Source organism: Jaculus jaculus, chromosome 1 (genome assembly GCF_020740685.1).
Source record: "Jaculus jaculus isolate mJacJac1 chromosome 1, mJacJac1.mat.Y.cur, whole genome shotgun sequence".
In the NCBI taxonomy this organism is placed as follows: Eukaryota; Metazoa; Chordata; class Mammalia; order Rodentia; family Dipodidae; genus Jaculus; species Jaculus jaculus.
This window is the reverse complement of record NC_059102.1, coordinates 106,954,829-106,970,221: the sequence shown is the minus strand read 5'-3', so window position 1 is coordinate 106,970,221 and position 15,393 is coordinate 106,954,829. Positions and strand designations below refer to the sequence as shown.

Genomic DNA, 15,393 nt, shown 5'->3' with positions numbered 1-15,393 from the left:
TTTAAAAATCTCTTGTGCAGCCGTTTTAAGCCCATGAATGTAATAAGGATGCTCTGGATTTCTTTCTTTCTTTTTTTTTTTTTTTGGTAGAGTCTCACTGTAGCTCAGGCTGACCTGGAATTCACTATGTAGTCTCAGGGTGACTCAGACACTCCTCCTACTTCTCCATTCCGAGTGCTGGGATTAAAATTGTGCAACACCATGCCCAACCTTGGATTTATTTTTCTAAATGCAACAAACTTTGGGTGCAGAATTTTCCATCAAGAAAGCACATGGCCCAGCTCAGATTGTTGATAAACAAACTTTTCAGGATCATCTTAGGATAATGTACTGTGTTCTCCACTTTCATTTTGATGAGATGAGATGGACAAGCCATCCTCGTGAGCAGATCTTGACAATGAACGTTATCACTATTCAAAGCTCATATAAACGACCCTAGAACGTTCCAAGAAGTTGGATTTGGAATTTCTTCCCGTGTTACCTTGATGTCCTGAAGATACACTTTGACCATGCTCACTTTTTCAGACTCTTCGGTCAGCTCTACACGGCTGATGTTGGCAAACTCTGCCAGTGTGGACATGATGTTGAGTTTGCTGTTGATAATTTGGCTAATCCCATATTTGGCTCCAACTAGAAGAGCAATGTATGATTCTCGATCCTGTAACTGAGAAACAGGGAAGGGAAATTAGTTTCTGTTTGCAAGATCATGAAAGCACATTGCACACAATACTTATCCCTCTGCAAACTCTTTTTGTTATTGGTGGTGGTGCTTTTTTAAAATTTATTTTTTATTTATTTTTAAATTTTTATTAACATTTTCCAAGATTATAAAAAAATATCCCATGGTAATTCCCTCCCTTCCCCCTGACACTTTCCCCTTTGAAATTCCATTCTCCATCATATTACCTCCCCATCTCAATCATTGTACTTACATTTATACAATATCAACCTATTAAGTATCCTCCTCCCTTCCTTTCTCTTCCCTTTATGTCTCCTTTTTAACTTACTGGCCTCTGCCACTAAGTATTTTCCTTCTCACGCAGAAGTCCAATCATCTGTAGCTAGGACCAACATAGGTGGTGTTGTTTTGAAATAGGGTATTGCTATGTAGCTCAGGCTGACCTGGAACTTGTTATGTAGCTCAGGCTGGCCTCAAACATAGGCTCCTCCTGAGTGCTGGGATTACAGCATGTGCCATACTTAGCTTCTGTCCTACTTTATCTCCTCATCACCACTTTAAGATTCTGGCTGAGATGGGTCCATCTATAGCTAAATTAGAAATAAATTTCTCTGTTATAGGCTTTTTCCAATTGAGGACTTTTACCTATTTCTCAATTAGATTCTGTATCTTGGAACCTTGCTCCTGCCACCTGTTAAAACCTGACCCTTGGGCTGGAGTAATGGATTAGTGGTTAAGGCACTTGCCTGCAAAACCACAGTAACCAGGTTCGACTCCCCAGGACCCACCTAAGCCAGATACACAAGATGGCACATGTGTCTGGAGTTTGTTTGCAGTGGCTGGAGGTCCTGGTGCACCCATTCTCTCTCTTTTCCTCTGTGTGCATCTTTCTCTCTCTCAAATAAATAAATAAATAAATAATATATATATTTAAAATCCTGACCATTCTTTAAACACCTCACTGCTGCCAGGCATGTTTATGCATACTCGTAATACCAACATTTGGGATGTAGACGTAGGAGGATCAGGAGCTCAAGGACATCCTTGAGTACAAAATGAATTTAATGCCAGCATTAAGAGGCCCAATTTTTTTTTTTTTTCCCGAGGTAGGGTCTCATTCTAACTTAGGCTGATGTAGAATTCACTATGTAATCCTAGAGTGGCCTCGAACTCACAGAGATCCTCCTACCTCTGCCTCCCGAGTGCTGGGATTAAAGGAGTGCGCCACCATGCCCGGCTGCTTTTTTTTTTTTTTTTTTTAAATGCACCTCGCCTAGCCTTGGCCTTCTGAGAGCCTCTCCTCCTTGTCAACCCACAGCGCTTACTCTGCACATACGTCTCTGAGAGCAGCAGCACTTACTTTAACTATTTCCATTCAAGTTCCATGTTCCACGTTAATTCTGACAGTAGAGTCTGTATTCATCTATACTTGCATCCAAGCAAGTACCCTGAGCCAATTCTGGGTGGCTGGCTGCTTTTCTCACTTCCAGTGCTTTCCTGGGACAGGAGCTCTAGCCCTTGGAAAGATTGGGATGTTTTCATTGTCCTTTCACAGCCTTCCTTTCTGTGGTCTAGTCTTTGTATCACCTCTGGGGACTTCTCCTGATACAAAGACACCATCTTTCTTCCTAGTCCCTAACTACCCGTCTTCTTCCTTCCTCTCCAAACACTGCGTCTTCTACCTGAGCCATCCGGCCAGTGGTCTGATTACATGGATTCATCACTGAAATTAACAGAGGGCACCACACTCTGAAAGCAGTTCCATTAATTCTCAAAACTATTATTTATTTATTTATCTTCAAAGAGACAGAGAGAGAATGGGTGTGCCAAGGGCCTGGAGCCACTGTAAAACAAACTCCGCATGCGTGTGCCACCTTGTGCAGCTGACTTATTTGGGTACTGGGGAATCAAACCTGGGTCTTTAGGCTTTGCAGGCAAGCACATTAACTGCAGAGCCATCTCCCCAGCCCTGGTTCCGTTATTATTATTATTTTTAAATCTCCATTGGTCAAATGGCTCTGTGCTGGAGAATTCTGGGGCTGGCTGGGCGGTAGGGGAGAGTCCCTGCCACCCATGGACACTGACTGCTGAGAAGCCCACATGCTAGGCTTAGGCTCCACAAAGGAAGTGGGAGGAAGAATGGATATAAGGACTCTTCTTCTCTTGGCCCTTCTCAGGCCCACACCTCACTCCTTCCTTTTGAGCCATTAGAGCTCCAGCCTGCAGCCAGTCTAATATTCTAGGCTGTTCTTCCTGATTCCCAGTCCTCCCCTCTTCCCCCTCATGTTCTCATAGCTCCCAGTGCACTGTTTACAAATTCATTTCACCCAAAGCCTTTTCTCCACGTTCAAGTCTAGCCCCATCCAATCTTCTTAAAGCCTTCCCTTTCCTGGACTCAACCTAAGTTAGCAATGGTGCCACTTATCTCTCCAGCCCCCAGCAGAGGTCTTCAGCTTATGTCATGGCTTCACTTTGTCTTGTGGGCTAGCTTGCTTCTTCCTTGAGGATAGAAATCTCATCTGATTCAGCTTGGCTTTCCCCAGCACTTCCATGGGGTAAACACCATGCCAAGACCTGATAAGTACTCATCAGTGGCATATTTTCCAACTACATTAAATTCTATGACATAGCCAAGTCCTCAGGTATTTTAGCTGAAAGGTACATTGATTTATAGAGGTCTCATGTAAGCAGGATTCCATGGTTTTCTGTTACATACCATTAGAGTCGCATTAAAGATTTTCCCACCATATGTCTTGAGCTCCCCAAGGATCTGGAGATAATTCAAGCGTAGCTGAGCAGCAGAAATAAGTTGCTTTTGTAGGAGGAAAACAAAACAAAACACAAAAAAAGATCGTTGAAGTTAGAGCTACTTACTTGCCTACTATCCAGGACAAGTTGAAAATGTTTTCCCTGAGGGCTCCCAACAGACACTGAATGGGTTGGCAGAGGCTGTAGCTACATTACCTTCTGCCGGGGTTCCAGCAAATTCTGGTTCCTTTTCATGTGGAAACTGATGGCTTTCTTGATGTCTTTGCCCTTCATGTTCCGGAGCAAAGTTGGGGAAATAAAATTCTCTATTCCCCAGTCTTTCCTGCCATGAGACATTGGAGAAAGACATGCATTTTCACAGTATACGTGATTCTAATGAAGAGCACATTAACACTTGATTCAATATTAGCGTTCTCATACTACTGCAGTTACCGACTCCTTTCTCCAGTGGCAGAAGTGGAGAGATAGGGATGGAGAATAGGAGAAGGAGGGAGAGAAAGAAGGAGAAGGGAAGAGAAGGGAAGAGAGAGGGAAGGGAGGGAGGAAAGGGAGGAAGCACGAACAAGAGAGAGAGCCAGGCGTGATGGTGCACGCCTTTAATCCCAGCACTCAGGAGGCAGAGGTGGGAGGATCACTGTGAGTTCAAGGCCACCCTGAGTCTACATAGTGAATTCCAGGTCAGTCTGGGTTAGAGTGAGATCCTACCTTGAAAAACAAAAGCAAAAATAAAAACAGCAACAACAACAACAAAAAAGTGAGAGAGAGATCCTCCCATACGCACATCACACAGTCTATAGAAATCACCGGTTATTGATGAATCACCCCCCCCCCACACACACTGGCTGTCTGGAAGCAGATTACTCGTAGTGTGGTGTGCTATTTCACAAATTAGAGTAGGAGTTCTCAATTTTTTAAAAAATATATTTTATTTTGCCGGGCGTGGTGGTGCACGCCTTTAACCCCAGCAATTGGGAGGCAGAGGTAGGTGGATCACTATGAGTTCAAGGCCACCCTGAGACTGCATAGTGAGTTCCAGGTTAGCCTGGACTACAGTGAGACCCTACCTTGAAAAAAATATGTATATATATATATATATATATATATATATATATATATATATATATAATTTATTTATTTTTGAGAGAGAGAGAGAGAGAGAGAGAGAGAGAGAGAGAGAGAGAGAGAGAATGGGTGTGCCAGGGCTTCCAGCCACTGCAAACAAACTCCAGATGCATGCATCATCTTGTGCATCTGGCTTATGTGGGTCCTGGAGAATCAAACTGAGGTCCTTTGGCTTTGCAGGCAAGTGCCTTAACCACTAAGCCATCTCTCCAGCCCCTTCAATTTTCTTTTTTCATGACAACAAATGTGGCATGGTCATGCAAATAACCTTCTTTTTCTTCCTCTCCCATTCTCTCTGCTGTTTCCCAGGGCTCACACATATTAGGCAGGTGCTGTACTGTTGAACTATATTCATAGCCCAAACACATCCTTGTGGAACAACAAAGAGCCGTGGCTGAGTCCTCAGAGCTAAACCAAACTTGCTAAACTGCAGTTCTCTTGCTGGAAAGATGGCTAAGCAGTTAAGGCACTTGCCTGCAAAGTTTAAGGACCCATGTTCAATTCCCCAGTACCTGCATAAGCCAGATGCACATGCATCTGGAGTTTGTTTGCAGTGGCTAGAGGCCCTGGTGTGCCCATTCTCTCTCTAAATCTCTATTTGCCTCTTTTTCTCTCTCTTTAATAAATAAATAAAATATTTTTAAAAATGCAGTTCTCAGGCTAACTCCTTAGGGATTTTACTCATTACATCAGGAGCAGGACTGTTTTCTTTTCCTTTTTTTTTTTTTTTTGAGGTAGGGTCTCATGCTAGTCCAGGCTGACATGGAACTCACTCTGTAGTCCCATGCTGGCCTCAAACTCACAGTGATCCTTCAACCTCTGCCTCCCCAAATGCTGGGATTAAAGGTGTGCGCCACCACACCTGGTGACCTGTTTTATTTTTAAAATCTGATTTGTAGGCTGGAAAGATAGCTTAGCAGTTAAGGCGCTTGCCTGCAAAGCCAAGGTGCCAAAGTGTGATCCCTTAGGACCCACGTAACCAGATGCTCAAGGTGGCACATGTGTCTGGAGTTCGTTTGCAGTGGCTAGATGCCCTGGCATGCCCATTCTCTTTCTTTCTCTTTTTCTCTCTGCCTCTTTCTTTCTCAAATGGAATGGGGGCAGGTATGGGGGAAAAGAGGGTACCAACACATGATGTATCCATACAAAATATGGTGTTAATAGTGGCACATCTGTCATGGTGGAAGCCAACTGCCCTCTAATTGGACTGGAGGCCTGCTCCATGGGAGGGAATACATCCCTGATACTGAAAACCTACAACAGGGGTAGTCATGAGCCCTAGGGATGTAACGTCTGCTGCTGTCTGGTGAAATGTATATACTATGCTCATCAAACCATCCAGTAAGCACTTCTCCCAATGCTCATACCCATTTATTATTGCTACTTTCACTTTTGGTAGAGAACCTTCTATTTTCAGATGGCAGTGACCTTGGAATGACTCAGAAGGCATCATGGTGCTGGAAGAAGTGACAGGAGTGCTCAGCACTGCAGTATCTCTGTCACACCTTCCAGGGCTCAGGGTCCATTGCAGAAAAGGTGGCAGAAAGAATGTAAGAGCCAAAGGAAGGGTAGGACTCCTTACAATGTGCTCCTCCAGACACAAAATGGCCTGGATATCCATGACCATAATAATAGGAGGAAAAGATGATGACATCAAAACAAAAGAAAGACTGATTGAGAGGGGGAGGGGATATGATGGAGTTTCAAAGGGGAAAGTGGGGGGAGGGAGGGCATTACCATGGGATATTATTTATAATCATGGAAGTTGTTAATAAAAAATAATAAAAAGAAAAATAATAAAACAAAATATATTGTTAATAGTAATAAAAAATTTAAAAATAAAATCTAATTCCCAAGGCTGAGGAGATGGCTTAGTGGGTGAAGTGCTTACCAGGCAAGCATAAGGACCTGAGTTAGAATCTCCAGAACCCAAGTAAAATCCCGGGCATAGGCCTACTGTGCTGGGGAGATGGAGACAGGCGGAGCCCCTGAGCTTGCTAGGTAGCTAGTCTAGCCAGTGAGCGAGCTCTGGGTTCAGTGAAAGACCCTGTTTCAAAAACTAGTAGAGAGTGACTCCAGATATTGATCTCTAGTCACCACACACACATGTACACATGTTCACAAACCAGCCACACATGTGCCCCCACCCCCCACAGTAACCTGCACATATACATTCGATCCCCAGGCAAGGCAGAACTGAGATTTGGGAACAGGCTTAACAAACCTGACTGCCGCCACTCAGAGCAATTCTAAGCTAAGAACAGATGTTGAGAGCTTACTATTTGAAACCACTCCAAATGGGTGGGGGGGAGGGAGATAATACAATATGAATTATTTCACACCTCTAGGAAGATTATTAATTCCAGAAGATATTCCTGCTCTTAGAAAAGCTGTCAACTGACTGTCTAAGACATCCTCCCAGGAACCAGAAATTCACAAGGAGACCCTATGTCATTCCACGTGGACCTGGATTCTGCCCTGAGGGGGCAGCCCGCTGTGACATCTCGGGAAGCCAGGCTGTTGGAAAGGGCAGTGGATGGAAAGACAGGAACAGATGGGTAGGTGGGTAAATAGCAGCTTTCTGTGCAGTCTGGCCATCCCGGCCAGGGCACAGCCATCGCAAGTGTGGCACAGCTGCTGTCCTCTGCCACTCACTCTATGTATTTCAGAGAGATCTTCTGCGGCTGGGCGCATGCGTAGATCCGCTCCTGGATGTGCAGGGCTGCGAGGCGCAGGGCAGAGCTGCACTTCATTTCCACAGCGAAGCGCTCCTGGAGCACATCATTGCAGCTCTGGAAGACATTAGACAGAGCAGGTGGGCTCCAAGAACCCGCCGATCACGTCTCCTCCTCCTCTTGGCTGAAAGGCGGCAGGGACCAGTTGTCTGCTTTGAGAACCGGCTCTGACAGTGCTTGGCTGTTTGGCTTTGGTTAAGTTACCAAGATTACGAGTATTGGTGGCTTCCACTGCTAAATGCAATGGTCAGATATACCTTGCGCAGTGCCTATGAGGCTTAAATGTGAATACACGTGAATGCAAGCAGAAGGTGTGTAGGTTTGTATATAGCACTGATGTCGATATTGTTATTATTACTACGTCCTGTCACCATTTCTTTAAGACTTGGGGCAAGTCAACCCACCTAATCTGGGTTGCCTCTTCTGTAATATAATGCTGCTTCCCAAATGATTCTTCTCACCCAAATAAAAACAACAGAATAAATATCACCCAAGGAGGTACAGGGGAGAGAACCAGGCCAGGGGTCAAGAAACTAGGCTGTGCCTCTGCCATTATGTGGGGACCCCCGAAACCATATGACCTTCCCAAGACTCAGTGACATCACCTCTAACTCAGAAGCACTAAAGCCCTTTTCTGCAATAAAAACGCAAACAATAACAATCCCTAATGGTTATTGGAAAATGTACCATCCACATTGAGGACTAAGCTGAAATTTCATTAGTCTATTGCAAATCTCCTGTGAGAGCAACTCTGCGTAGCAGGAGAGGGAATTGGGAGAGATAATCAGACTCCAGAAAAGGATAATCCCTCCCAGAGAGTTGCTTAGCTCAGAATAACCCAGTGTGCATCTTTGAGAGCACCACTGTCATTTCAGGAAGCACAGCCCGGTCACCTGCAGGTAGAGGTATTCAAAGGCCACTGGGTCTTCTTTCAGAAGATCCAAGGGATCCTTGGGAACAAAACACACCCTGAAGAGGCAGCGGGAGTCATGTGATTCTTCCCTTTCCACCACCTGTGGGGGAGGGGGAGAAGATACAGCTCACTGTCCAAGTGCCCGTGACCTTCCAGCTCTCTCATAAAACAGCTTCACAAAGAAACAGCCAGGGAAAGAATCCCCAGTGCTATTTTTAGTCTTTCCCAAGACAGCACAGACCGCTTTTAGTCTGACTTTCTTCCCCATGGATATAAAATGTGACTCAAAAGGGTAATGCTTCCCACAGACCCGCCTCCAACTTCCCCCTGCCGGAGGAAACCCATTTCCAATTTCCTTAGGGGCCTTTCCAGAGGCTGTCTAGGTCTGCATGCTGTTACAGTTGACAGACTCATGTTCAAATACTTGGTCCCCAGCTGATGGCACTGTTTTGGGGAGGTGAAGCCTAGCTGGAGGAAGTGTCACTGAGAGAAGCTGGTAAACCTTGGGGTATAGCCTGGCCTTGCCTCCACCTCAGATCTCTATGCTTATCTGCCACCTCAGGTTCTATGCCTCCTGCACCATGACGTAGTATACTCCCTGAACCCTGAGCCCAAACAAACCTCTCCTCCCTTAAGCTGCTTCTGCCAGGCATTCAATCACAGTGACAAGAATAGTAATTACTACATAGGAGCTTTGGTTTCCACAAATAAGAATACAGTGTGTATACCATCCTGTGCATTCCTCTTTTTTCAAAAAAAAATTTATTTGAGAGAGAGAGAGAGAATTGGCATGCCAGGGCCTCAGCCACTGAAATCGAATGCTAGATGCTTGCGCCACCTAGTGGGCATGCGCAACCTTGCACCTGACTCACCTTTGTGTGTGTGGCTTTTGTGGGATCTGTAGAGTTGAACATGGGTCCTTGGGCTTCGCAGGCAAGTGCCTTAACTGCTAAGGCATCTCTCCAGACCTTTATTTATTTTTTTTCTTTTTTGCTTAAACTATCTTTAGGACTTAATTTGATTTTATTTCCAATGCAAGTGCAACATAAGTAATTACAAAAAAAAGTGTGCGCAATTCGAAAATCTAATATGGGAGTGAAGGGGTCACAAATTACCTGCAATGAGTGACTTCCCCAAGGACATGCCTTATCCATACTGTCCCTTCTCTTTTCCCAATTGTTGAACTTCTACATACCCAACAATGACATGTTGAATTGAAACATCAGTTCAACAAATGCCTGAGTGGCTGAAGGAGCATGCGGCTGCTTGTGTTTGCCCTGTACTGTCATCAGGGGTCATCTCTGTGGGGAAAGTGCTTGACAAAGGACCTTGGACACAGTACATAATGTTTCCCTAACAGCTCCAAAAGCAGCAGGTGCCAAGAAAGATCAATGGATCTTGAATCAGAAGGTAGAGTGGAGGTGGGCTGGAGAGATGGCTCAGAGGTTAAGGCACTTGTCTGCAAAACCTAACAACGTGAGTTCAATTCCCCAGTACCCCCATAAAGCCAGATGCACAAAGGCCCTAGTGTGCCCATTCTCTCTTTGTCCCCCTCTCTCCTTGCAAATAAATATTTTTAAAAAGATGGAGTGAGGGCTCTAACAGCTATGTTACAGGGAGAATCACCTTCCCACTACAAGCCTCTATTGCCACATCTGCGATCTTATTACCACTGTAAAGTGACCTGACATTTCTGACCTCCGCTGCTGCTTCTGTGAAATGGAAGATAATGCCTGCCTGTTAGGATAGACAGGGTGGAATGCTGTGATGAGGCACAGTGGTTGCCAGGCCATATTCCTCTCTTTTCCCACAGTGGCCCTGTCACTGTGAATATCTCAGGCACTCACATATGCTGTTTCCTATCTCCACATCTGTAAAATGGACATCTTTCTTTCTTTCTTTCTTTCTTTCTTTCTTTCTTTCTTTCTTTCTTCCTTCCTTCCTTCCTTCCTTCCTTCCTTCCTTCCTTCCTTCCTTCCTTCCTCTCTCTCTCTCTCTCTCTCTCTCTCTCTCTTTCTTTCTTTCTTTTTCTGAGGTAGGGTCTCACTCTAGCCCAGGCTGACCTGGAACTCATTCTGTAGCCCCAGGCTGGCCTCGAATTCACAGTGATCCTCTTACCTCTGCCTCCTGAGTGCTGGGATTAAAGGAGTGTGCCACCACATCTGGATAAAATGGGACTTAAAGCTATTCTCTCCTGGCCTCATAGGAGCAGATGAAAATGCATCCTGATTCTCAACCTGTTATCCCCAGGCTGATTAGGCTCTGGGCCCCCTGGGACAGGTCCAAGTGGCCCTGGCCAGGCTCCCCGGGAGCAGCAGCTGATCCTCCTACCTGCTGGATAAGCTCCTCCTCATGCAGCAGATGCAGCCGGGAGATACTGTACTGCTCCTCCAGGGCCAGCGCAAAGTATTCGATGCTTCGGATGGACAGCTTCTCCTTTACTGTGAGAATGATGTCCTGGGCAGGCGGAGAGGCACAGGGATCACCTGGCGAGCTGGAGAACTTCCCTGGCCTCATGGCTCCTCAGAACAGCCAGGAAGGGAAAAGCCTAGCTGCTGGGTCACAGCCCATGGAGGGAGGGCTCTGGCCGTGCATGCTGGGCCCTCTAGACCCTGTACCTCTCTTCTTTCTATAATAATATAATTTATATCACCCACAGAGTCTCTCTCTCTCACACACACACATACTCACACACATTTCCTTTTCTTTCTTCCCTTCTTTTTTTTTTTTTCTGAGGCAGGGTCTTGCTCTGGCCCTGGCTGACCTAGAATTCACTATGTAGTCTCCGGGTGGCCTCGAACTCACGGCAATCCTCTTACCTCTGCCTCCTGAGTGCTGGGATTAAAGGCGTGTGTACCACACCCAGCTTCTTTTTCTTTTCTTTTTTATTGACAACTTCCATAAACAATAGACCGTGGTAGTTCCCTCCCCCCCCCCGCCCACTTTCCCCTTTGCAACTCCACGCACACACATTTCTTAGGAGGCTGAAGCCACCCAGGGGAGACCCCAGTCTCTCAGTGTCTGTGGATTTATTCTCTTTCTAGAGTCACCTCTCTGTTCTCTCTCTGTCTCTTTCTCTCTGTCTGTTGCTCTCAAATAAATAAATAAAAAGAAAAATATTTAAAAATAAACAAAAATATTTTTTTAAAAAGTGATTAAGGGCTGGAGAGATGGCTTAGTGGTTAAGGTGCTTGCCTGTGAAGCGTGAGGGCCCAGGTTTAATTCCCTAGTATGACTCTGACTCTCTCTCTCAAATACATAAATAAATAAATAAGTAAAATATTTCTTTTTTTCTTTTTTTATTAATTTTTATTAACATTTTCCATGATTATAAAAAAAATCCCATGGTAATTCCCCCCCCCCACTTTCCCCTTTGAAATTCCATTCTCCATCATATCCCCTCCCCATCTCAATCATTGTACTTACATATATACCATACCAACCTATTAAGTACCCTCCTCCCTTCCTTTCCAGGTTAACTCTTAATACCTTCACAGTTGTGTTGGCCTCAAACTTGAACGCTTTGGTCTGTCCATTCTCCAAGTACAGCTTGAGCACATTGGGCATGCACAGCAGAGAATTCCCCTGGAAAACATGAGAGGGGGGGGGCATGTCCCTGATGTACCCTTCCTATTCCAGGGGGTGCCACCCCCCGGCCATCTGGCCCAGCCTGTTGCGGAGAGCAGGATCTCCACGGGGCCTCACCACATCAGGCGCTGTTTCTTTCTTTTTTTTTTTTTTAAAGGTCAAAAACTTTATTATAGTTTTTAGAGAAATACAAGATGCATGTAAACATAAAATATGAAACAAAACAACTCAAATCTTACAGTCTAGAAGCATGCCAAGACAGAACATTTCTGCAGACCAAAATGAGAGTCCCGTCAAAGTGATAAAGGGCACCTGGAAAGTGGCAGGTCAAGGGGACTGGATCCCTCCCCAGGGACACTGCATGCCCGTGATGAGATTAAAACAAGAATCCACTATTAGAAATTGAGAGTTTAGCACCACCAATGATCGTGGAGGCATTTCAGCACTCACCCGGACCGCGCTGCCCTTATGTCCTTGCCTCTGTTTTCCTGGTGGGAGGGAAGGACTTGGAGCAGGAACCTATCCAGGGGACAGTGGACACTGCAACGAAGTCCCTGCATGGCTGGAGCCCCAGTGATATCCACCAACTCCCCACTCTGCAGTCACATATGCTACAGGGATAGTCACACATCCACCTTGGAAGTCACCTTCCTGCAGACATCTCAGGAAGCGGCAGGGACACCCAATCCTCATCCTGTGTCCTGAATTGAAGGAGTTATCTTTTGCAGGGGACAAGTTATAAATTCAAGAATAGTGGCTATCTTTCCTTTGAAGTAAATCCAAGAGCAGTGGGCCTTCGTAGAAGCCACTAACATATGGAAGAGCTTACGCAGGGTTGCGGGAGTCAGACTCAGTAAAGGGAACTGCTGTCAGTTGCGTTAGAGGGCCTTGGGAATAACTGGTTATCAATAGAAGGACCAGTGAGGTCGCCTTCCTTCCAGATAGGCCTGGTGGAGTCTTAATGAACCCCAACTTCTCATTTGGGGATGGTGGGTCCCTACTGTATGGCCCATCATGGCCACTGTTCATAGTTTGACAGGCTGGCTAAGTAAATCAATGGTAATTCATGGAGGCCTAGAATGACAGTTTTCTCTGGCCAACCCCCAGTATGGCTGGTGAAACAAAATTCCTGAACCGGTTCTCTTCCTCCTGAAATGCTCAGAATGGACTTCTTCTTTTTTTCCATTAGTGAGGACAAAGCTCAATTCTAAACCTCCTTTCAGTCTTCCCACACCTTCTCTGCCTTAGAGGCATCCTCTTCTGGGAGCCTCTTCCTAGTACAGGGACTGTAAGCCCCAAACGTCCACATTCAACTTGCCAACATGCCTCTCCCTGGCCCAGGCGCTGTTTCTTTAGCATTTGGAGTCTCCCCAAAGGGCAGGCTTGCTTTATCGGGGACATGCATGACAGCTGCTGGCCGTGAAGGACAGTGGGGAGGAGGGGCCGTGCCGTGAGCACCTTGCAGCGCCGCGTATGCCTGTCAGTACTCACGGCTGACACAGCGCCACCGGCCGTGGCCTTCACGCCACACCGTTGGTAAGTGATGATCAACATGGCTGCTTTCACGTTGGGTCTTTCTGAGTTTCTTTTTTTTTGGTTTTTCAAGGTAGGGTCTCACTCTGGCCCAGGCTGACCTGGAATTCACTATGTAGTCTCAGGGTGGCCTCGAACTCTCGGCGATCCTCCTACCTCTGCCTCCTGAGTGCTGGGATTAAAGGCGTGCGCCACCACGCCCGGCCTTTCTGAGCTTCTTGAACCCTTCCTTTGTGGCTTGGCATGGCATGGGGGTGATGGCAGAATGTTCTCTTAGGGGCCCCCTCCCTGTTTCTACTGCTGGCACTAGTGGAGGGCTGCTCTCTGCCTCCATACACCCCAACAATCACTTCAGGTTTGCAAGACTGCTAAGGGAACCTGCCATTCTTGAGGGGCTTTGAAAGCAGGGGCTGCAGCGCTAGTCAACCCCATGCTAGTCAGAATTCCTAGAAGCAAGACGGGCCAGGATTTTGGAAGATCCCTCCCCCCCCCCCCCCTCAGGGCCAGTGCTCATTAAAAAGTGATCTCTCAGTGATTAACTGCAATGCTAAGAATGGACCTTAGGTGGTGCTGGCTGTAGATGTCTCAAACCTGCAGAAGAGATACCAGATAAGGGAGAGCTGCTGCAGATACTGGCAAATACAAGATTTTATATTTACTATTTGTGGACTTGTTTCGCAATGAGATGTATTTTGGCTTTTAACTTGAAACTTTCTCAGAACAGAAACAGATTGGGATCAAGTCAGGCATATTAGATAATTTCAGTGTTACAAAAGTGAATAAATGTGGATGACGTCATCATTATTCTCAGAAAGAGCTACAATGCACTGGAATGTCTTTCTCTGAAATCCTGTTTCTAATACTCAAACGTATTTCCCACTTAGTCATTATGCTAAAAATAAACAACTGTGTCATTAAAAAAAAAAAATGGGGGCTGGAGAGATGGCTTAGTGGTTAAACGCTTGCCTGTGAAGCCTAAGGACCCTGGTTCGAGGCTCGGTTCCCCAGGTCCCACGTTAGCCAGATGCACAAGGGGGCGCACGCGTCTGGAGTTCGTTTGCAGAGGCTGGAAGCCCTGGTGCGCCCATTCTCTCTCTCTCTCCCTCTATCTGTCTTTCTCCCTGTGTCTGTCGCTCTCAAATAAATAAATAAATAAATTTTAAAAAAATGGACCTGAGGACTAGTACCTGCTACAGCCAGTGGGATATTCCACATTTCCTAGGATCTGAACCAGCGCTCCCACTGGCACATATCTTTACAGAAAGTTTAGGCAGAAGGCCCATCTGGGTAAATAAGCCTGTCACCTTTTCACCAAAACACCCAACAGAGGCCAGGTGTGGTGGTGCTCGTGATCACCATGAGTTCAAGGCCAGCCTTGGCTAGAATGTGACCCTGCCTTGATAAAACAAAACAAAACAAGCAACCCCCCCCATAAAAATCATTTGACATCATTTTCTTCTATATGAGAATCTCAGTCTTATGTTAGTATTATAGATATCTTTTAGTAAATATATGTCTTGTATCTAAACTTTCTTACGTTCTAAATTTATTGGAATGAGATCTCTTTGTCACATTTCCTAGCAATCATTGAGTCATGTTCTTTTCTACCCCCAAATGTTTACAAACTCATTTACAGAGTCCCCAATGTGGTTCATGGCTGTAAGTCTTTTCTCAGCATCAAAACTGCCCACCCCCATCAAAACTTTCAATCAGTCTGGTAGCTGCTTTAGGTCTCAAAACCAAACATTCTCTAGTCTTTTCTGAGAGACATCAGTGTATGGGGGACAGGGGTCATGGCCATTTCAACAACTGACCATTCTGTCCTGCTAGGTAGATCTCACCTCCACTATGCACTGCTGGGCACTGCCCTTCCCCACGGCAGTTGTTTCTTGGCCTTTTGGCTGAGAGCAAGTGAATACACATGTTGAATGTAAATTTCATCTGCTAAAGAGGTTCAATCCATTTTCACAAGCATGACTACACACAGATTCAGAGAACTGCTGACTGACAGCATCATGTATACACACACACACACACACACACACACACACACA

General features: G+C 45.7%; 1 protein-coding gene across 1 annotated transcript in view; it reads right to left on the bottom strand.

The window, feature by feature from the left end:
* Frmpd1 (FERM and PDZ domain containing 1) overlaps nucleotides 1-15,393 on the bottom strand; it is a 123,657-nt gene that overhangs the window by 17,999 nt on the left and 90,265 nt on the right. The window contains exons 7-13 of the mRNA XM_045141957.1: nucleotides 11,708-11,803; nucleotides 10,550-10,675; nucleotides 8,199-8,318; nucleotides 7,226-7,362; nucleotides 3,644-3,770; nucleotides 3,396-3,491; nucleotides 482-664 (exon numbers count right to left, since the gene is read on the bottom strand). Coding sequence (XP_044997892.1) covers nucleotides 482-664; nucleotides 3,396-3,491; nucleotides 3,644-3,770; nucleotides 7,226-7,362; nucleotides 8,199-8,318; nucleotides 10,550-10,675; nucleotides 11,708-11,803 — 885 coding nt within the window. The remainder of the gene's footprint in view (nucleotides 1-481; nucleotides 665-3,395; nucleotides 3,492-3,643; nucleotides 3,771-7,225; nucleotides 7,363-8,198; nucleotides 8,319-10,549; nucleotides 10,676-11,707; nucleotides 11,804-15,393) is intronic.